General features: G+C 33.4%; 1 protein-coding gene across 2 annotated transcripts; it reads right to left on the reverse strand.

The window, feature by feature from the left end:
* Positions 1–3,402: 3,402 nt before the first annotated feature.
* On the reverse strand, positions 3,403–14,691 carry LOC126966498 (cytochrome P450 18a1-like). Of its 2 annotated transcripts, none has more exons than XM_050810602.1 (9): positions 14,548–14,691; positions 11,880–11,956; positions 9,707–9,762; positions 7,782–7,897; positions 6,348–6,572; positions 5,812–6,022; positions 5,575–5,736; positions 5,022–5,286; positions 3,403–4,590 (listed from the first exon to the last, which is right to left on the reverse strand). In XM_050810602.1, exons 2-9 carry the CDS (start codon positions 11,927–11,929, stop codon positions 4,233–4,235), a joined length of 1,443 nt encoding a protein of 480 aa, XP_050666559.1. In that variant the 5' UTR covers positions 11,930–11,956; positions 14,548–14,691; the 3' UTR covers positions 3,403–4,232. The 2 variants fall into 2 exon arrangements, with proteins under 2 accessions (XP_050666559.1, XP_050666558.1); XM_050810601.1 differs by having other exon boundaries at positions 9,707–9,934; positions 11,159–11,956.
* Between the last annotated feature and the right edge of the window lie 2,990 nt (positions 14,692–17,681).

A 17,681-nucleotide genomic window follows, 5' to 3' on the forward strand; every position in this document is an offset into this window, starting at 1 on the left:
TAGATTGTTCGGCTTCCATTTTGAAAATGTACATGTTTAGTCATGCTTATATTATTAGTCTGTTCTACGTTTAAAATGGAAATAGACTGGACATATATATACAAATGGTCTAAAGTAGTTATGAACTGGTGCCCTATAAATAGGAAATGAAATCGAGGCAGGCCTAATTAGAGATGGAGCGATGACATAGTAGAAACAGAAGAAAAGATGTGGACAAGAATTGCAAGAGACAGGAACGAGTGGTAATTAATGGAGGAGGCTTTTACCGCTAAGGGTGGTCCTTATATCGAAAATAATAATACTAACAAAATACTTTTATTTAAGATAGTGAAATATTAACACATATCTACTAATGAAAACAATATATAAGTAAATACCTAAATGTATAGATGTAAGGAAATAAAGCTCGAAATAAATAAAATAAATAAAAATATTATTAGTAAGTGATGTGAAAACTTTATATACCTTTTATAGGGACGGTGTCGGACTCCGCGTAAAAGTAAAAGTTAGAGCGAATACCATATTAAGAAATTAAATTAAATAATTTTCAATCAATGTTTAGTTCACAGTAAAACTATAATAAATGTGAAGAGAGGTAATTTTTTCTGCTATTGATACTCATTAGCGTGATGTCTTTAAAAATGATAAGCTATGTTTGAATTACGAATTGTGTGCCCTCTAGGTATAAGGATTTTAGCCTGTGAGTGTTGTCAGTGGATGACATAAGGAATGAATAATATACATGTGGTCGCTAACTATAGGCCTTATGAGAAAGCTCATGATTGCTTAGAGGGCAATAGAGGGAGCTATGCTCTGAATTTTCCTGCGAGATCGAATCAGAAATGAGGAGATTCGTAGGTGAACCAAAGTCCCCGACATAGTCCGGTTGCTTGCGAAACTGAAGTGGCAGTGGGCAGGTCGCCGCCACCAATAGGCGCCGTTGTGTTTCCCTTAATTCTGAAGCTAAACCGCAAAAAACGCAAATCCTATGGGTGTCGTATAACAATATATGACTTTCATACAATATACATACTTAAACATACATAAATACATAAACAAATACCCATGACTTGAAAACAAAGATTCATTTTCATCACACAAATGTTAGCATCTGCCGGGATTCGAACCAGCGACCCTATAGCTTATTCAGTCAGTGTTGCTAACTACTGAGCCACGTCCGTTTTGATAACTTTTAAATTAATATGGGTTATCAATGCGCAGTCATATTTTTCAACACCTTATTCTACCAACGAAAACCGGAAAAGTTGATTTTGGTTGTTAATAGAAATATTCGTCCTAGCTTTTGTAAAAATTGAAGTAATTTTTACTCTGAGTTCAAACTCAAGAACTTTTGGCATGATACGTCATTTATTTCCGATAGGTCTTCTAGATAGAAAATTCAATATTTTCTGTTTTCATCACATTGTTAGCCACGTCGATTTTGGGGCGTGTTTAACCTTGCCAATTAACTATTCAATTAAATATTTACAACTTAAATTAAATTATACAACAAATAAATATTTTTTAAGTTATATTTATTTATTAAATCGAAGTATTTGCCCTCTTTATCGATACATTTCTACCATCCCATTTTTTAATTATCTGTTATATGACCAGTGCGTGTATTCGAAAGGTTCGAAGTAAAGTTCTATGTTCAAATCCTGAGATATAAATCTTGAAACACAAACAACACAAAACTACAAAAACATTCAACTAATAGTAAGCGTATGAAGACAAAATCATTTTTGTTTCAAAGTATTTTTCTTAATAACTAAATTTATCTAAAATTATCTAACACCTGGTATCCAATAATTTTTCAATTAAAAGCCACCCTTACATATGCCAAAGAGGTCACTGTCAGTAAATTTTGCCCAAAACCATCTTTCTACAGCAAATACCACCTCCCAAGCAATAAATGGCGCTAAACTTGATAATGACAACTATCACAAATACTATCTTGACTCATCATCTGCAGTTACCCCTGAAAATGAGATCTGCAAAGGTCCAAAAACGTAGGGTTCACTAAAATCAAATAAAAATGCAACTTTTACGCAACAATCTAATAAAAACACAGTTATAATTGCGTTGAAATCATTAAAAAGTGTTTTACTTAAACATATTAATATGTTCCAAGTCAAAAAAGTTTAGTCATATTATATTTTTATTGGTACCAAAATTTATATACGATTTATAAATTCGGTAACGCCTATAGAACATCTAACCCAACTTTTGTTACCGGACAACCAATAAATGAACCGTTTAGAAATAATCATAAAAAACCTTGTTATGTTTGTACAAATATGATTTGTTTATAAATTCGTTAAGTAAAATCAGTTAAAAATAACATATTGTTTAGTCACACATCAGTTAAAAATAAGATTTGTAAAGCGGAGATTTCACTATCCGAGTGTACTAATATATACCGAGTGTAGGTCAGCTAGATACATAGCACAGTAAGTAAGGCATACTTTTTCAAAAGATTGCATAGTTTTTGATGAATCAATAAGTGAATTTAAATCCTACATTGAATAAAAATATTTGAATTTGAACTCCCGTGCACTCGCTACAAGCGTACTCGGCCAGTGAAATACTTGAGAATAGATTGTCATAATAATTACAGAACAACCGAAAAAAGTATCCCGGGTTATATTTGGGACGCAATATGTTATGCAAGCACTTATTTAAATTATTATATATATCATTGACCCGACAGACGCTGTTCTGTTCATAATAAAATAAAATAAATAATCTTGCGGATGCTTGGAATTTTGGAAAATCCGTTCTTAGCTGACCTCTACTCGGTGAAAAGAATATTCCTACCAAATTTCAAGTCTTATCTCTAATGGTTCCAGAGATATCGTGATGAGTGACTATATATATGGAAATCTCTTATAGATTGGTAATTAATTCTGTCAATTTGCAACGTCACCGTCACCATTAGCGTCGTTCTGTTGTGACCATTTATTCATGCAATTGGATCGGATTAGCTTCTAAGTACCTGTAATATTTATTTAATTAAAACGTGTTTACTCACAATTTATCGGTGTGGATACCGACTAGTTTCGGACCATTCGGAGGTCCTTTATCAGGGTGAGTGTACCCCGCGCCCCTCGCTCTGTCCAGCCGCGCACTACGACCACAAGTCCGCAGTAAGAGACAGGACGTTTTCGCGAACTCACTACACTCACCCTGATGAAAGACCGGAGGTCCTTTTGTCCGAAACTAGTCGGTACCAACACCGATAAATCGTGAGTAAAGCCGTATTAATAAATAAATTAACAATGTCACGCAAAAGTGTTAATAATTTAACTTTACCTGTAATATGTCTTAGGCCCATGATGATAAAGGTTTAAATTATTGGCAAATTGTGTTGTAAAAGTGAAAAGCTTTATATGGGAGAGTAAGAAAATTTATTATCCAAAATACATTTTATTAAAATACGATTACAAAAATATACCGATCAGTACGGTAGAAGTCCAAAGAGGAACATAAGTCAATACAATTGAAATAAGTACGAAAAATATTATAATAATTAGAATGCCACCCAGTGCGATAGTGGCTTTGAATTAAATTAAGATTAAAAAAATATTATAGCTAAGATTATAAACACTTAAAACCCACGCAGTGACGACAAACAATAACAAAGCAAAAACATGTCAAGAAATTTTCAATTACAATATAAAATCACCAAAGCATGGAGTTTTTTACATTAAAGAACAATACAAGTTAATAATAATTATTTACTAACAGTAACTTGCGATAATAATAAAATTTACATTTTATTAGAAAAACGTTCCTTAGAAAATATTTTAATATTAAAATAATATATCAGCTTTTGCGTAAGTGAGGATCGTCTGTTTTTCACTTCAAATTTACAGTAACAGATGAAATTAAGAATTACAAACATAGACACAAAGTATTAGTTCTACAACAGTGTTGGTGGTACTTTTCTCTTTTAATTCTATAATACTAAATGTTAATTTGTAATTTAATAAGTCATCATTCATTAATATTGTCGTCATTAGTATGCGGGGTGACAAGTCATCTTAAAATTAATAATACAATCATTAAGTCAAATTACAATAAATTCAAATATACCAAAGTACAAAAAAATAATAGAAATAAGCAAATGTCATCAAAATTAAAAATTAAAAAATTATAATAAAAGACAAAAAAATTAAAGTAAAAGAATAATCAAAACTTGTGCACTAAATTGTGCAACCGCTGCAAATTTACGCAACCAACTTTCTAAAAACCAGCGTGTAAGGGTGTGCCGCGTGCGTCGTACCAAAAGATCCTTCTAGGCTCGGCATACTTTCACCTTCAGGCAACGCAAATTCGTAATAATTCATTAAGTTAGCAAAAAACAGGAAAAGCTCCATTCTTGCTAGCTGCTCTCCCAAACATACACGGCGGCCCACCCCAAAGGGCATGAAATAATCTGGTACAAACAACTTCCCATCTAAAAGGAATCTTTCTGGTAAAAATTTTTCAGGATCCGGAAAATAATTTGGGTCCATATTTATTTTGTTAAGCAGCGGGATAATTGATGAGCCGGATGGAATAGTGAAACCTTGTATCTTCCAATCACTGAAAAGATGATATTGATAATATTAAACTGTATAACTATCAATGCTATATGGATTAGTTTAATCCCGAAGGTATTAAGGTACGTAGGAGTATCACACCAAAATTTCACCAGCTTTATTTCTAGGTTTCACTTAATAGAGCCTTTTGCCGTATAACGAGCACAATCCCATGCTCTGTGAACTTGCTAATTAGAATTTCCTCACTGTAAAACCCAATACCATATATGACCTCTAGCTCAGCAGATCGCACTAGCTACTGCAATGCCACCGAACCTATCTTCATTAAATTTTTTTTATGGAATCAATACTAAAATGTTTAACAGAATGATAGAATCGAATAGGAATTTTTTGTGTTGAATCAATATCGCATTAAATTCTGCGAGAGTATTAATGAATAAAATTAACTCAAATAAATTTAATACTATTACTCACTTTAAATTAACGTGTGTTGTGCCGAGAGGCACTACCGAAACGCGACGCAGAGTTTCATAAATAACGGCCTCAACATATGGCAAATCCAAACGATGTTCCAAAGTAACCAGTTCTCCTGTTCCCACAACTTCAGCTAAGTCAGATCGCACTTTTTCAGCGACCTTGGGCTCCCTTAGCATCATTATCAATATCCAGACAATAGAGGTTCTCGAGGTTTCCATTCCGGCTGAGAATAAGTCATTCATTACTTGAACGACTTGCTTCACTAAAACAATTAATTCTGATTCACTTTTTGTACAAGTTCGAGTGGGATATGATAAAAAGGATAAATGAATGAAAGAAGAAATAAAAAGCACAACTTGACTCAACCAAAAATGTGCAAGCATTGCAATGGAAAAGTGGCATGTAATATTTTGCCGGTCTCTTGATAGAAGTACCGTCATTCAAGTAAGGTTATTTATAAGCTTCATAAAATATCATAATTGCAATTGTCTCAAGGTTACTAAAATTTTAATAATTTATTGATAAACTGTAATCATAAAATATAAAATACCTTTATTTTTATTCACAAATATAGAAGGAGCATCATTATCCTTTTTCTCGTTCTGAATTTGTTCAAGAAAACAATGCAAAAGATCCTTCACTTTATCGTTCGTAAATGGGTTTTGTTCAGGTTGCAAATCGTCCGCAATGTTATCCTCGAGCGTGCAAATATCTGAAAATATAAAAAAATATATACTTATATATTCTTCTTAATTTACAAAATCATTACAAGGTAAACTTGACTCACCAGTTTTTTTAGCTAGAAGATTTGGTAATTCTTCAGCTGGATACTCATCATGTAATTGTTTAATGTAAAAGTTGAAAATGTCTTCGTCAAAATATCGATATGACTTCAATTGTTTCTCCAATCTGGCTCGTAAGTGGTCTTCGTGAAATTTACTAATGTCGGTAAGATTTTTTTTTATTTCTTTTATGACCGCCATTTTACCGGGCAGTTTCTACAAATTTAAATATAGCAATTTATATAACTTATTAAAGCAGTAATTATTGCACATACTTTTCATAGTTTTGCGTCTACTAACAATAGTTAAGAGTGGAATCTGTTGAATCAATGTGGAAGAGTTTTCAACCGAAAAAAAAACTAACTTTTCATTTCAACCGAAAATATAAATAATTGAAATTCTATTAACACTTCTAGCATAGCTTTTCATAATGTTTAAAGAAGCAAAATGAATACTCTATAAGAGCGGTACTTGCAAGGAAATCTGCAAAATCAATAATATCAAAATATTGCCAATTGCTAGTAGTTCTGAAGATACTGACCAGGTAGCATGCCAAATGTTCTCCAACATGAACCGAACCATACAGCTCCATACCTCTCGAGATTCGTTCATTAAAAAGAGCAAAGTTCGGATCACCTTCTTCGAAACGGAAGCTCATCATTAACTCGCAGATAACATTGTGAACATGTCTTCCCAGCACTACCATAGGATCTAAAGGTATATCTTTGCTATTATCTATCTTCTTCAAAAGCTCTTGTACCTCGGTCTGCAAAGATATGCAACCGTATTGAATACAATTTTATTTATAATTTCTCTTATCTTTTCTATCTTTTATCCTAAGTCTACACCATGTTGTCTGTCACTCAATTGTAAGCACTCCATAATATAATATAAGGCATTATCCACTTTATGATGTTCTTCGGGTGTGACACCACACTCAATGAAGCGTAGGAGAACCATAGCCCGGATGATTGCGAAACTGAATTGGTAATGGGCAGGGTATTTGCACACAGGCCTTTGCGCTATGCAAAGAACAGTTGGCCGTTGGGGTGGAAGAATGGTGACCATGTACTGGAAGATGCACAGTTGGTAGGGACCCCTCAAGAGGATCCTATGAATTAGCACTCCTGAATTCCAATTTAAGTATTTTAATTCGAAAAAGAGATTCAAAATCACTAAATGTACGTAAAACTACCGCCGGAAACCTTGATAATGATACCCATATTGATTGTATTTAGAAAGTCACATCCGCCATATTGGATTTCAAAATAAATGTCATAATCGTCATTTACACTCTCAAAAACCTTGAAAACGATACCCATATTCATTTTATTTAGAAAGTGACATCCGCCATCTCGGATCTGAAAATAGATGTCATATTCGTAATAATTGACACTCCCGAAAACCTTGAAAATTATACCCATAATGTTTTTATTAAAAAGTCATATCCGCCATCTTGGATCTCAAAATAGATATCATATTCGGAATCGACCCTCCCGAAATCTTCGAAAATGATGACTTCGTTGAAAACATGTTCGTTGGATGACTGTAGGGAAGAGTTTCTCAAAACTATGGTAGAAGTGAAACTTCAACGGACTATGTTTAAAAACAAAGAATTTAAAGTTTCCCATCAATATTTCAAATAAACATTTAAAAAAAATATGTCAAAGAAAAACTTTCAATAAAGTGTTGCATAAAAATATTAAAAAAAAAGTATTACCAAAAAAAACCACTCATTAAAAAGTTGTTTAAAAGTTACAAAATAAATAATTCAAAGAAACATTTTGTAAAAATATCACTAAAAAAAAAATTTATTTTCAATATATTTCAAAAATCTTACGCTTTAATTTAACGTTACGGACATTTTTGCTAGCCGGCTAGGGGGTACCCCTCCGCAATGCCCCTTAAGGAACTTTGTTCCAAAAATTTTGATTCACGCCAGTCTTTATTCATAAAAACTGAACTAACAACTTACAATTATATATTTTTCGAACGGCTGGTTTTTCCAAAGCTTCACTCCTAACAATCGAAATTTTTCGGTCAGGAACTGACGTTGACGCTTCCACAGCTCGCCTTCACTTAAAACTATTCCTGTAAACAAATTAAAAACAATAATATAATAATTATGGACGAAGTTTTACTGAATAACATTTTGTTGTATATAGCTTATAGTTCCTATATGCCATAATAACCATGTTATAGCACTTCAAATACAGTATTTTTATACTACGTTTTTTTATGAAAATAAGGGACGAGACGAGCAGGACGTTCAGCTGATGGACGCCCTGCCCATTATAATGCAATCAGAAAACTTCTGAGCAGCACTGCAATTGCGCTCGTCAGCTTGAGACATAAGATGTTAAGTCTCATTTGACCAGTACTTTCAGTAGCTAAGGTGCCCTTCAAACCGAAACACAGAAATGTTTACACATGAGAAGTAAGCGCCATTGTAGTACATATAATCTAGCCGGCATCCTGTGCAAAGAAGCCTCTCACTGTTAAATGCCCTTAGGCCCTGGGTTTTCCCTATTGTTTTTATGCCCTAAGGAAGCACAGGGCAAATAAAGTGGTTTTATTAAGGAGGTCCGATGATACAAATTCATTCCCTTTGAATTTTGTTGAGCCAGTTTGGGACTATATCCTTTCCAGGAAAAAAATTTCGAAAGAGTCCATAAGTGGCGGACATATAAAGTAACAAACATACAACAAAAACATAACCTGACAATATAAATACTGTCAGATTATTTTGCGTTTTTAGGTTAGTTTTTGCTTTTTGTTAAGTAAAAAATCTTTATGTCAGAATAACTTTGCTTAAATTCAGAAAATCGTAACCATTTTTGTCATACTTATTAAAATTCACATTCATATATTTCTAATGAAAGATAGGTTATAAAATCACCGAATGTCAAAAACTACCACCTGCCAGTCATTCAAAAGCTAAGGCCTGAAAAGAACAGACACAAGAAGTTCAGCGGGCTTCTAATATGCGGTAAGTAACCTACTTATTTTACACAACTCAACAAATAGGTATTATATTATGGGGACTCGATGTAAAAGTTATTACTTTTAGTTGAAATTGTTTTATAACACATCAGAATTGGGTCTCTACCTTGATAATTCTATATACGAGTGAAATGCGCATTCCATAGTAGTGGTACTTTAAAAGTGCAAGCCTCTAGACTTCCAGAGTTTCAGAACAACTTTCATTATTTTTAATCTAAAACAATCTCCTAAAATAATTAGTTTCTAACCTAAAATCTTATTTTATGGAACTTTTATTTGAGAAACAAAAGGCTTTTCTTATTTATAATATCATTCGTCTCTAATTACCTAATTTAAAATAGAAAATATCGGAAGAAGGCACAAAATATTAAGTTAATTACTTACACGTTGTCAGACGTCTTCTATGATGGCGCTATGTTAAATCACAGCGTAGTGTGAAAAACAATAATATATTATTCGTCTCTTGTTCAATTTACAATACAAATGTATTTAAAAATGAATCTAATTACGAAGTTTTATCATATTCTTATACAATTGCGCAGGAAAAATGTAAGAATAACACTAACTCTGAGATCTATAGAGCGTATTTAGACTTTACTCAGTGTTCACTTAGTCACAGTTAGAAGTTTGTGCGATTGGAAAATTTGGTAAAGATGGATGAAAAATTGATTTAAATTTTGCTTATCTGACCCTCTAATTAGATCTGAATCAGAAAGACCCAGATCAAATAAAAACAATTGATACAATTGGCAAAGATGCCGATAATAAATATATAAAAATTCGAGCACTTGTACAATATCAATTTCACTGATTATGATTCTTATAAAATGTAAAGTCAATAAATCAATTTAAGCTTGAAAACACTATAACTATCAGTAGACAGTAAATTTAACTTACCAAAACCACCAAGTAGACCGTTGAGAGGGGTATGCGGTCTGGCAGTCGAGTCCAATCTATTGAAGAGTTCTCTTAAAGCCTTCGGTGACGATACACAAATGATTAAGTTGGTCCCAAGTTTGAGAGAAAATATGTTCCCATAACGTTCGGCTAGAGAATTAAACCAGGAATTTGGGGAACCATGACTCATCCAAGGAAGGCATCCCAATAACGGGACACCCCAAGGTCCTAGAAAAGATTAAATTAATCAAAATTAGCAGTAACGAATAAAAAACATTTATTTATGCAAAACAACACTTATTAATGCAAGCAATTAAGGGAAATACAATATAAAACTTATCTATGTAGTTCTAAAACTAACAACTTTCCATAGATATCCAATACATAACTAGCACAATACATATATCGATAGAATTTACATAAACCACTTATACACGTCAATCACATAATAAATTGCGATCAAATATTTCATTTATTGAACAAACAAAGCGGACGGCCTGGTGGTTGACCTGAATCTATTCAAGGCCTTTCATTTGAGGCTCTTTCTAAGGCCTCTGACTATTTTTATATTTACAATAACATCGTTAATAATGCTGTTTTTTTCCGGAGCAAATTATGTCAATGCAATTTCCTTTTAGGAATGTGTGTTATTTCTAATATGATATTATTGAATTTCTCTAATATGCTTTGTTTTGCTAATAATAATACTGTAGCTCTTTCGCTAAAGCCTTCGCTTGGGTAAAAATTTACGAATGCCAGAATAATTTTTATCCTCTATTGAAATTGTCTCAGACTCAGGTTTGCTTGCACGTAATTGAGCAAAGCTTGTCCATCTTATAATCGTTCAGAACACTGGGCCTTCAAATTTTGAGTGAAGTTCAGACCGCAGTCATCTAAGAGGTAGAGTCATATTGACAGCTACCAAACTAGGTGTCATCAATAAAATAATATTTTTGCTGGTTACATTGTTGCGATCTAACAGGGCCGAATAAATTTGTAGGATTGGCCCAAAGACAAGTGCTCTATACGGTGCCGGTCCAGTCACATATTGTATTCTGCTCTTTTTAATACTGTGACTCATCTGATGAATGCTTTAACCATTTAACCATAAGGAACACAGAGCTCCTTACAGTTTGTGTCAAAAACACCTCACCTTTAAAGCCGGCAAAGCTATTGTGTTACAAGACACCATAACCGCCGGTGATCACTTATTGCAATTAACAGTAAGCGTACTAATAATGAAAGAATTTAAAGTTTTAATGTAATTGGCCTCCATTTTGTATAATGGTGGCACGACGCGTACCACATAACAGTAAAAGAATGATTTAGTTTGATGACAATCGGTTAATAATTAACAATAATTCTAATGCATATTGATATGTTATTAACGAGAATGCAATGAAATAAGCTTATGAAATCGATTGGTTGAATAAAACGGCAAACGCAACTTACCAGGCGGAAGGTTCCACAGTAGTTTTATCTCCAGATACAGGTAGTGAATGAAAAGCAACGAAGCTAGAATAATTGATGTTAAAGACAATATTTCTGTTAAACTGGAGACAGAAACATATTCCCACAAAAACTTAAACGTGACCAAAAACATTGTATCGTCACCGAATTTGTCAAGAAACCTTATGCTAAGCTTATGCCGTACCTAAAAGACCACAAATGGCGTCGGCGTAGAGCTAGTTGGCAAATTATTTATAACTACCCTCTTTATTATTAAAAAATCTCAGAGTTAGTATTTTGTAGTACAACTACCAAGGTCTATGTGCAATTATTGTGAAGACACGTGGCTAACATTTATTTATATAAAACCGCGAAGGCGTGTCCATTATATCTGCGCATATTATAATGACTTGATAAGTTTCCTACAGCAAATCAAGATTTATGTACTCCTTTATAATTATAAGATAAACAAAATCAAATATTAACTGAATTGATGCCGTGAATTTTGAGTTTTCATGGAATTTTATTTCACTACATGTAACAACCGATTTTAAACTTCCTTCCGATATTATTTTACTGATATTGCGATAGAACTTGGTCAGCGATAATCACTTTTTATCTGATGACCTGCAAGCATGTCCCCTATTTGTATTTGAAGAATAAATATGAAACCTTATTTATTAATTATTATTATTATTAATAATTTGTGTGGTCATTTTATTACTGTGGGGGACGTTTTATCTTGAACTCCCATCTAATGCCTCTCTGTCTCATCTCATAATATCTAAGACTGATTTAATCCTGAAATTTCAAAAACTCATTAATCAAATTTCATTAATCTAAAACATCGTGTGTCCGGTGCAGACTGTCAGTGTCAGGTTACATATTTAAGTACCATCAAGATTAAACGATTACGGGTTACAAAAGCTAACGAACATATTCCATAGAATATGACGCCGGGAAATCGGCAATCTGGACGTGAATAAAAGCAGTCAAATTCTCACTGGCTAGGGAACCAGGTTTTTCCCAGTTTCCCCACAAAAGATTTTATAATTAGTTATAAGCATATTAATAAAGTTTTATCCCCAACGTATATAAATAATAAATTCCCTAAGACCTAAACAATATTGTAAGTTTGAACCCCAATATAAATAGATAATAAATTTTCTAAGACCTATATAATAATATAAGGCATTGTAAATTGCTGTAATTTAGTATATTATGAGCACTTTTAATTGCTAAACAGTCTAAAACTAACTTTGTCTACTCCTCTTCTTTTATCTGTAATGTATACAGCCAAGATATAAGTACATACTTTATTGAGTCTTTGAAAAGGTCTATACTCTATGGCCTGAAAAACCATCAAGTTTATCGTACTGTAATGTCGCCAAAACACAGTTTTGTTTGAGAAGCAAAAAAAGAGAAACGTTAAAAAATAGATTTAGATCTAGGTTTAGTTTCATAGAAATCATTAGATAATAAATCAAACCAAATCAAAATCACTTTATTCATGTAGGTCACGGAAATGACACTTACGAATGTTAAAAAAAATGTCTTTTCTTATTCTACCGCTACTTCGTAGTATATAGATACTATATTACCAACTCAATTTTTCCATGTTCATCATTTTCCATAATTAGACTAAACACTTTAATGTCAAGTCAAGAGAAAAAAACTTATTAATATAATTTGCCAAGATGCTGGTAGTAATATTTTGTAATTTTCACATTTCCCGCGTTGGCTGTATAGGTGTATCTTTGCCATTCCTTGGAGTAAAAATAAAATCACTCGAGAGATAAGTTTAGTATATATGTATACAATACATTTCCCGCCCATTTTAGCGGCTGCTCGAAAACCTGTGATTTTTGTTTGTTTAATATTTGTTTCATTTAAAATTACCTAGTCGTAATTATTGTATTTGACGATGTATGGAGCATCAGGTCACACCCTGGGTGAATAACTTGGGAAGTTTCAATGAAACACAGACATTAACACTACACTAGCACTGGTTTACTAGTAAAGTTGTATATTAATATAGTTTACAGGACTGAACTTGATACAAATATGATGTAATGGATTGTAAGACAACGAGAAAGGGAGTTGGTGAATGCTATGCATACCAGTGCAGCCGGCTACGTTAGTAATGGGTTGGTTATGGTTATGGGACTCACATGAAACCTAAGTGCCTACCCACTTAACACCACCTGATATTGACTTTTTGCTAAGCCTTCATCGGAAGCGACCTTCTTCGACGCTTGCGCCTCTCTCTCCCCAAGAGAGAGAGGCGCAAGCGGCATTCCTTTGGGAGTATCCACTGGAATATAGCACAGAAGGTGACATGTAATTGGGACTAGTGACATCAGAAGCATGATTACAAACGATTAGTGAGTCTACATGTGATCTGATTATACCCGGATGCCCAATACCCGGATAACGGCAAGATGGGGATATCTCCTTAATCAAGAAATTGGGGTAATTGTCTGAGGACTTGAAGATTGTTTCAGACAAGCACTTAATGTGTTGTTGGATGGTGGGGAACTCTAAGTCCTGGTGTCCCTGATGCACCAGTGAGCGTTATGCCTCACGGGAGAAAAGGGATTGGACCAGAAAATTAAAAATTACTCTTAATTTGTAAACTAATTTTGGATAGCGTGTGTCAGTAAAATCACAATAAAGTATTGCGCTAGGTAAATATAATCGCAGTTAAACCGTGGGTTAATCATTTGTACCGCGTTTTATTTCACTATTGGCAGTGGCAGTAGGTACCAAAGCACCGCATTTCCCAGCCGTAAAGTAGTAATGTGCAAGCATTATTTTGTTTCGGTTTAGAAAGATGCCGTAATTACTGTAACTACTGGGCCAATGAGACGAGCGCATTTTGTGATGCCACTCAGAATTCAGGTTGTTAGGAATTCGAGCTTGCTGAAATTGAGGTTCAATCAAGAATCCTGAGCAACACCGTATTGTAATTAATAATCAGGGTGAAGCTCACCAACAGATGAATGTATTGCTGGTCTCGTCGTGCAATATGGAAACAACTACGACTTGCGCATTAATGCAAGGGACTACCCTTTAAAATGCTATTAATTTATTCAAGGTCTAGGTCTAGACCTAGGCGGACGTTTCAAGATCAAATCAGGGACGTCTTGAAAAAAGGCCAGGTCAAGAGTACCCTAAACCGGAGAGCATGTATGAAACCAATAATGAAAGTGGACGAAGCGAAACAAGTATGTAAGGATCGTAGCAAGTGGAAAGAAGGGGTCTCTGCCTACCCCTATGGGAAAGAGGCGTGATTTTATGTATGTATGTAATTTATTCTATATATCCTGAGATACAAAACGTACGTACAAGTTATAACTTAAGAAATACAAATTTAAGTCTATTTTATTTACCTGTGGGAGGCTCCTCTGCACAGGATGCCGTCTGGATTATGGGTACCAAAACGGCACCTTTTAGTTTAGTCTGAAGGGCGCCGTAGCTAGTTAAATTGCTTGTGGTGAATTAGAATTGAAAAAAGGATTAACACTCGTTCGAGCCAAACCTATGCTGTCTTATGAAAAATCGCAATGTAAAGTTACTCCAATTCTAAAATTACTTCTCCCTGTCATGAATGTCATATTTTACATTTGGAATAACTTCGAGTTTATTTTGAACACAGATGATGTTTCAATCTATTTTGAGTGTAGGTAATACACACATCAATTGCACTGCGGCAGTTAATTCGTTTGGTGATTCACAACACTCGAAAGTGTCCTAAATGGGTCGCATTTTAAGTATGTACAGTCTGTCTTCAATTAAACGCAAGTGATAAACGTCAGCTGTGTATTTTTAACTTTTTATTTGTTCATCATCCGCCATCCCTATTACTTCTTTTCAATGTATCAGTAGGCAATGTAGGGCTGGAAATCTAATAGTAAAATACATAATTAGTATCCAAAAGTTATAATATTATTAAAATTATATATAGCGGTGCGTTTCGCTTCAAGTAAAACAAAACAAATGCATATTTACAAAATTTCATACCAAAATTTTAATCATAAAGAAGTTCAATCATAACAAAAATTATTTCGTTTTGACCGGTTCTAGCAATGAAATAAATGTCACAGCAGAACTGTCAAACTGTGTCATAAAATTATACATACAGAAATAAAATTTTAAAATAAAAAAAAAAATATCAGGACTCGAAATAAAGAAAATCTATTGTACCTCTCAAATTGGATCAAACTATATACAGTGTGCAAAATTTTATTAAAATCCGATCTCTAGTTTAGGAGCTCGTCGCAGACAAACAGCGCGACATGAATTTTTTATTTAGATATATATCGAATCTATGTTATAATATCATTGGTTGCAGTTGAAAAATAATATTATTATCAGCGAAGCGTATCTATTGTCAATTGCCGGTCTAGTTTGTAAGCATAATTTAGCGCGAAACACTGACCGTAATGAGTCCATAAAAAAGCCATTGACCGTGGATAATTATTAAAACTATTTTACAAGATAATGGGAAACATCTCGAAGTTCATATCGGACCCGATCTTCGTGCATGTCAAATGTCAAGAGTCAATGCATTTTATCATTTTGCAATGTGTTCGGTCATTAACACCCGCGATTCTGCTAACTGCAGAGGTAATTGAACTTGAAGGTCATCTATGATATTATCAAATAGGTATCAGATACTTACATAAGCTGTCATGACTTTACAACGTGCATTATCGACAAGATAATAAATATAAGTGTTTTCCGGGGTTATTGCTCTCGCAAGGACGCGTAGGCCAAGAGATGTAGTGCACATTTATAATTGTATTTATGAGTTACAAAGATATTGAAGAGGATACAACTCATTATGAACTCAATTGGCATTCATGATTTGTCATTGGCAAAACTAAGGAATAAAGGAGATTGAAACGCTTCCATACATTCCTGGACCGAGGCGATTACAAGATGAAAGTAGCAGCATTTAAAAGCTTACATTTAAATAATCCATAATTGAAAATTTTGCAATATTTGTCAATCTAGGAGCTGAGTAATCGAATACATAAAAATGAGGTAATGTCTTATACTATATGTTCACAGCTGATCAATAGTAGGCTTATTAAATACCTAGCTAAGAATTTATCAACCTTGCTTTTTTTACATAAAAAATACCTACCTATCTAAGTATACCTATCTACTACTGTAACGCCATTTTTAGGATTATAATATTAGACACATAGTAATAGGATATAATATATGACTTACCTTAAATAAAAGATCGTTTTATTTGCTCGTATAAGAATAATATATACTCAATTGCATGAGCAAATGAGTATATATTATTCTTATACTTCATATGTATGAACATGCAGTGGCCCGGGCCTAGGGAGGCACGATTTGGGGGGCGGCAAAATTTTCAGAACGCTAAAATTTAAGAGCCGAAGAAATATACCAAAAATTTATTTTTAAATTGACTCTTTTTTTTTTTTTAATTTATTAAAAATTTTGTATGGATTATAATATAATTCACTTTTTATCGACTTTTCAATTTGAGGGTGCATTATTAATATTTTGATGAAATCAATTAAGTCTAATTATCGAATAAGGTTATTAAATAGAAAAAATTAAATTGATAAGCTTCTTTTCGAATTACTAAATAACTTTTCACTTTTGTATCTTTGATGAGATTACCCTTACATATACATATACAAAGCATTATAAATTACTCATTGACAAATTTTAATTTCCCGCTTTTTATTTGAAAATCGAAGAAGTTCAAAACAAAAATAGAGTAGTTATAGTTTTGACCTCGATTTTCAAAAATCTTGTTCTCATCGGATCTTTACTTTTTTAGGTCCAAGGAAGCTGTTCTAAGTGGTTTCAGCATGACATCCCGCCGTGTGTGTGTGTGTGTGTAAACAAAATTTTTGTCGTACGATATCTCAAGAAGGAATCAACCGATTGAGACCTGCGACACGGCGTTTGAAAGGGTTAACCAAGGCTTAGATCTGATTAGTTTTTGTTGAGTCAATCGATCGAACGGTTTCAAAGATAATCAAAAAATAAAAATTGAAAAAAAAAAATTTCCGTTGTCTTGAAATAGCTTGGAAATTTTGCAACCAATGGATTTCAAACTTTACATAAATGGCCAAATCGGCTTTGAATAAGCCAAATTGGCGTCGAAGAAACTGGGCGTCATAAATAGAGTACGGCAATACTTCAAGCCGGCCCACATTCTAGCGCTGTACAAAGCGCAGGTCCGGTCACATATGGAGTATTGCTGTCATCTCTGGTCTGGCGCACCCCAGTATCAGCTCGATCCATTTCACTAGCCCCAGTATCAGATCGTAACTAGAATTAGATTAATTAGTTAGATTGTATAAAAATACGCAATTATTTTTATACTTTTTAGTGCATATTAAATCTATTGTTTTGGAATAGTGTTTTTGAAGTCGGTTGTTTTTTTGTTAAATTTATTTTTATTTTTTGATATTTAGTGAATTTGAAGTACACTAAAAATTTTTTCTAGATAGTGTAGAAATACAAAATT

This window comes from Leptidea sinapis, chromosome 10 (genome assembly GCF_905404315.1).
Source record: "Leptidea sinapis chromosome 10, ilLepSina1.1, whole genome shotgun sequence".
NCBI classification, from domain to species: domain Eukaryota; kingdom Metazoa; phylum Arthropoda; class Insecta; order Lepidoptera; family Pieridae; genus Leptidea; species Leptidea sinapis.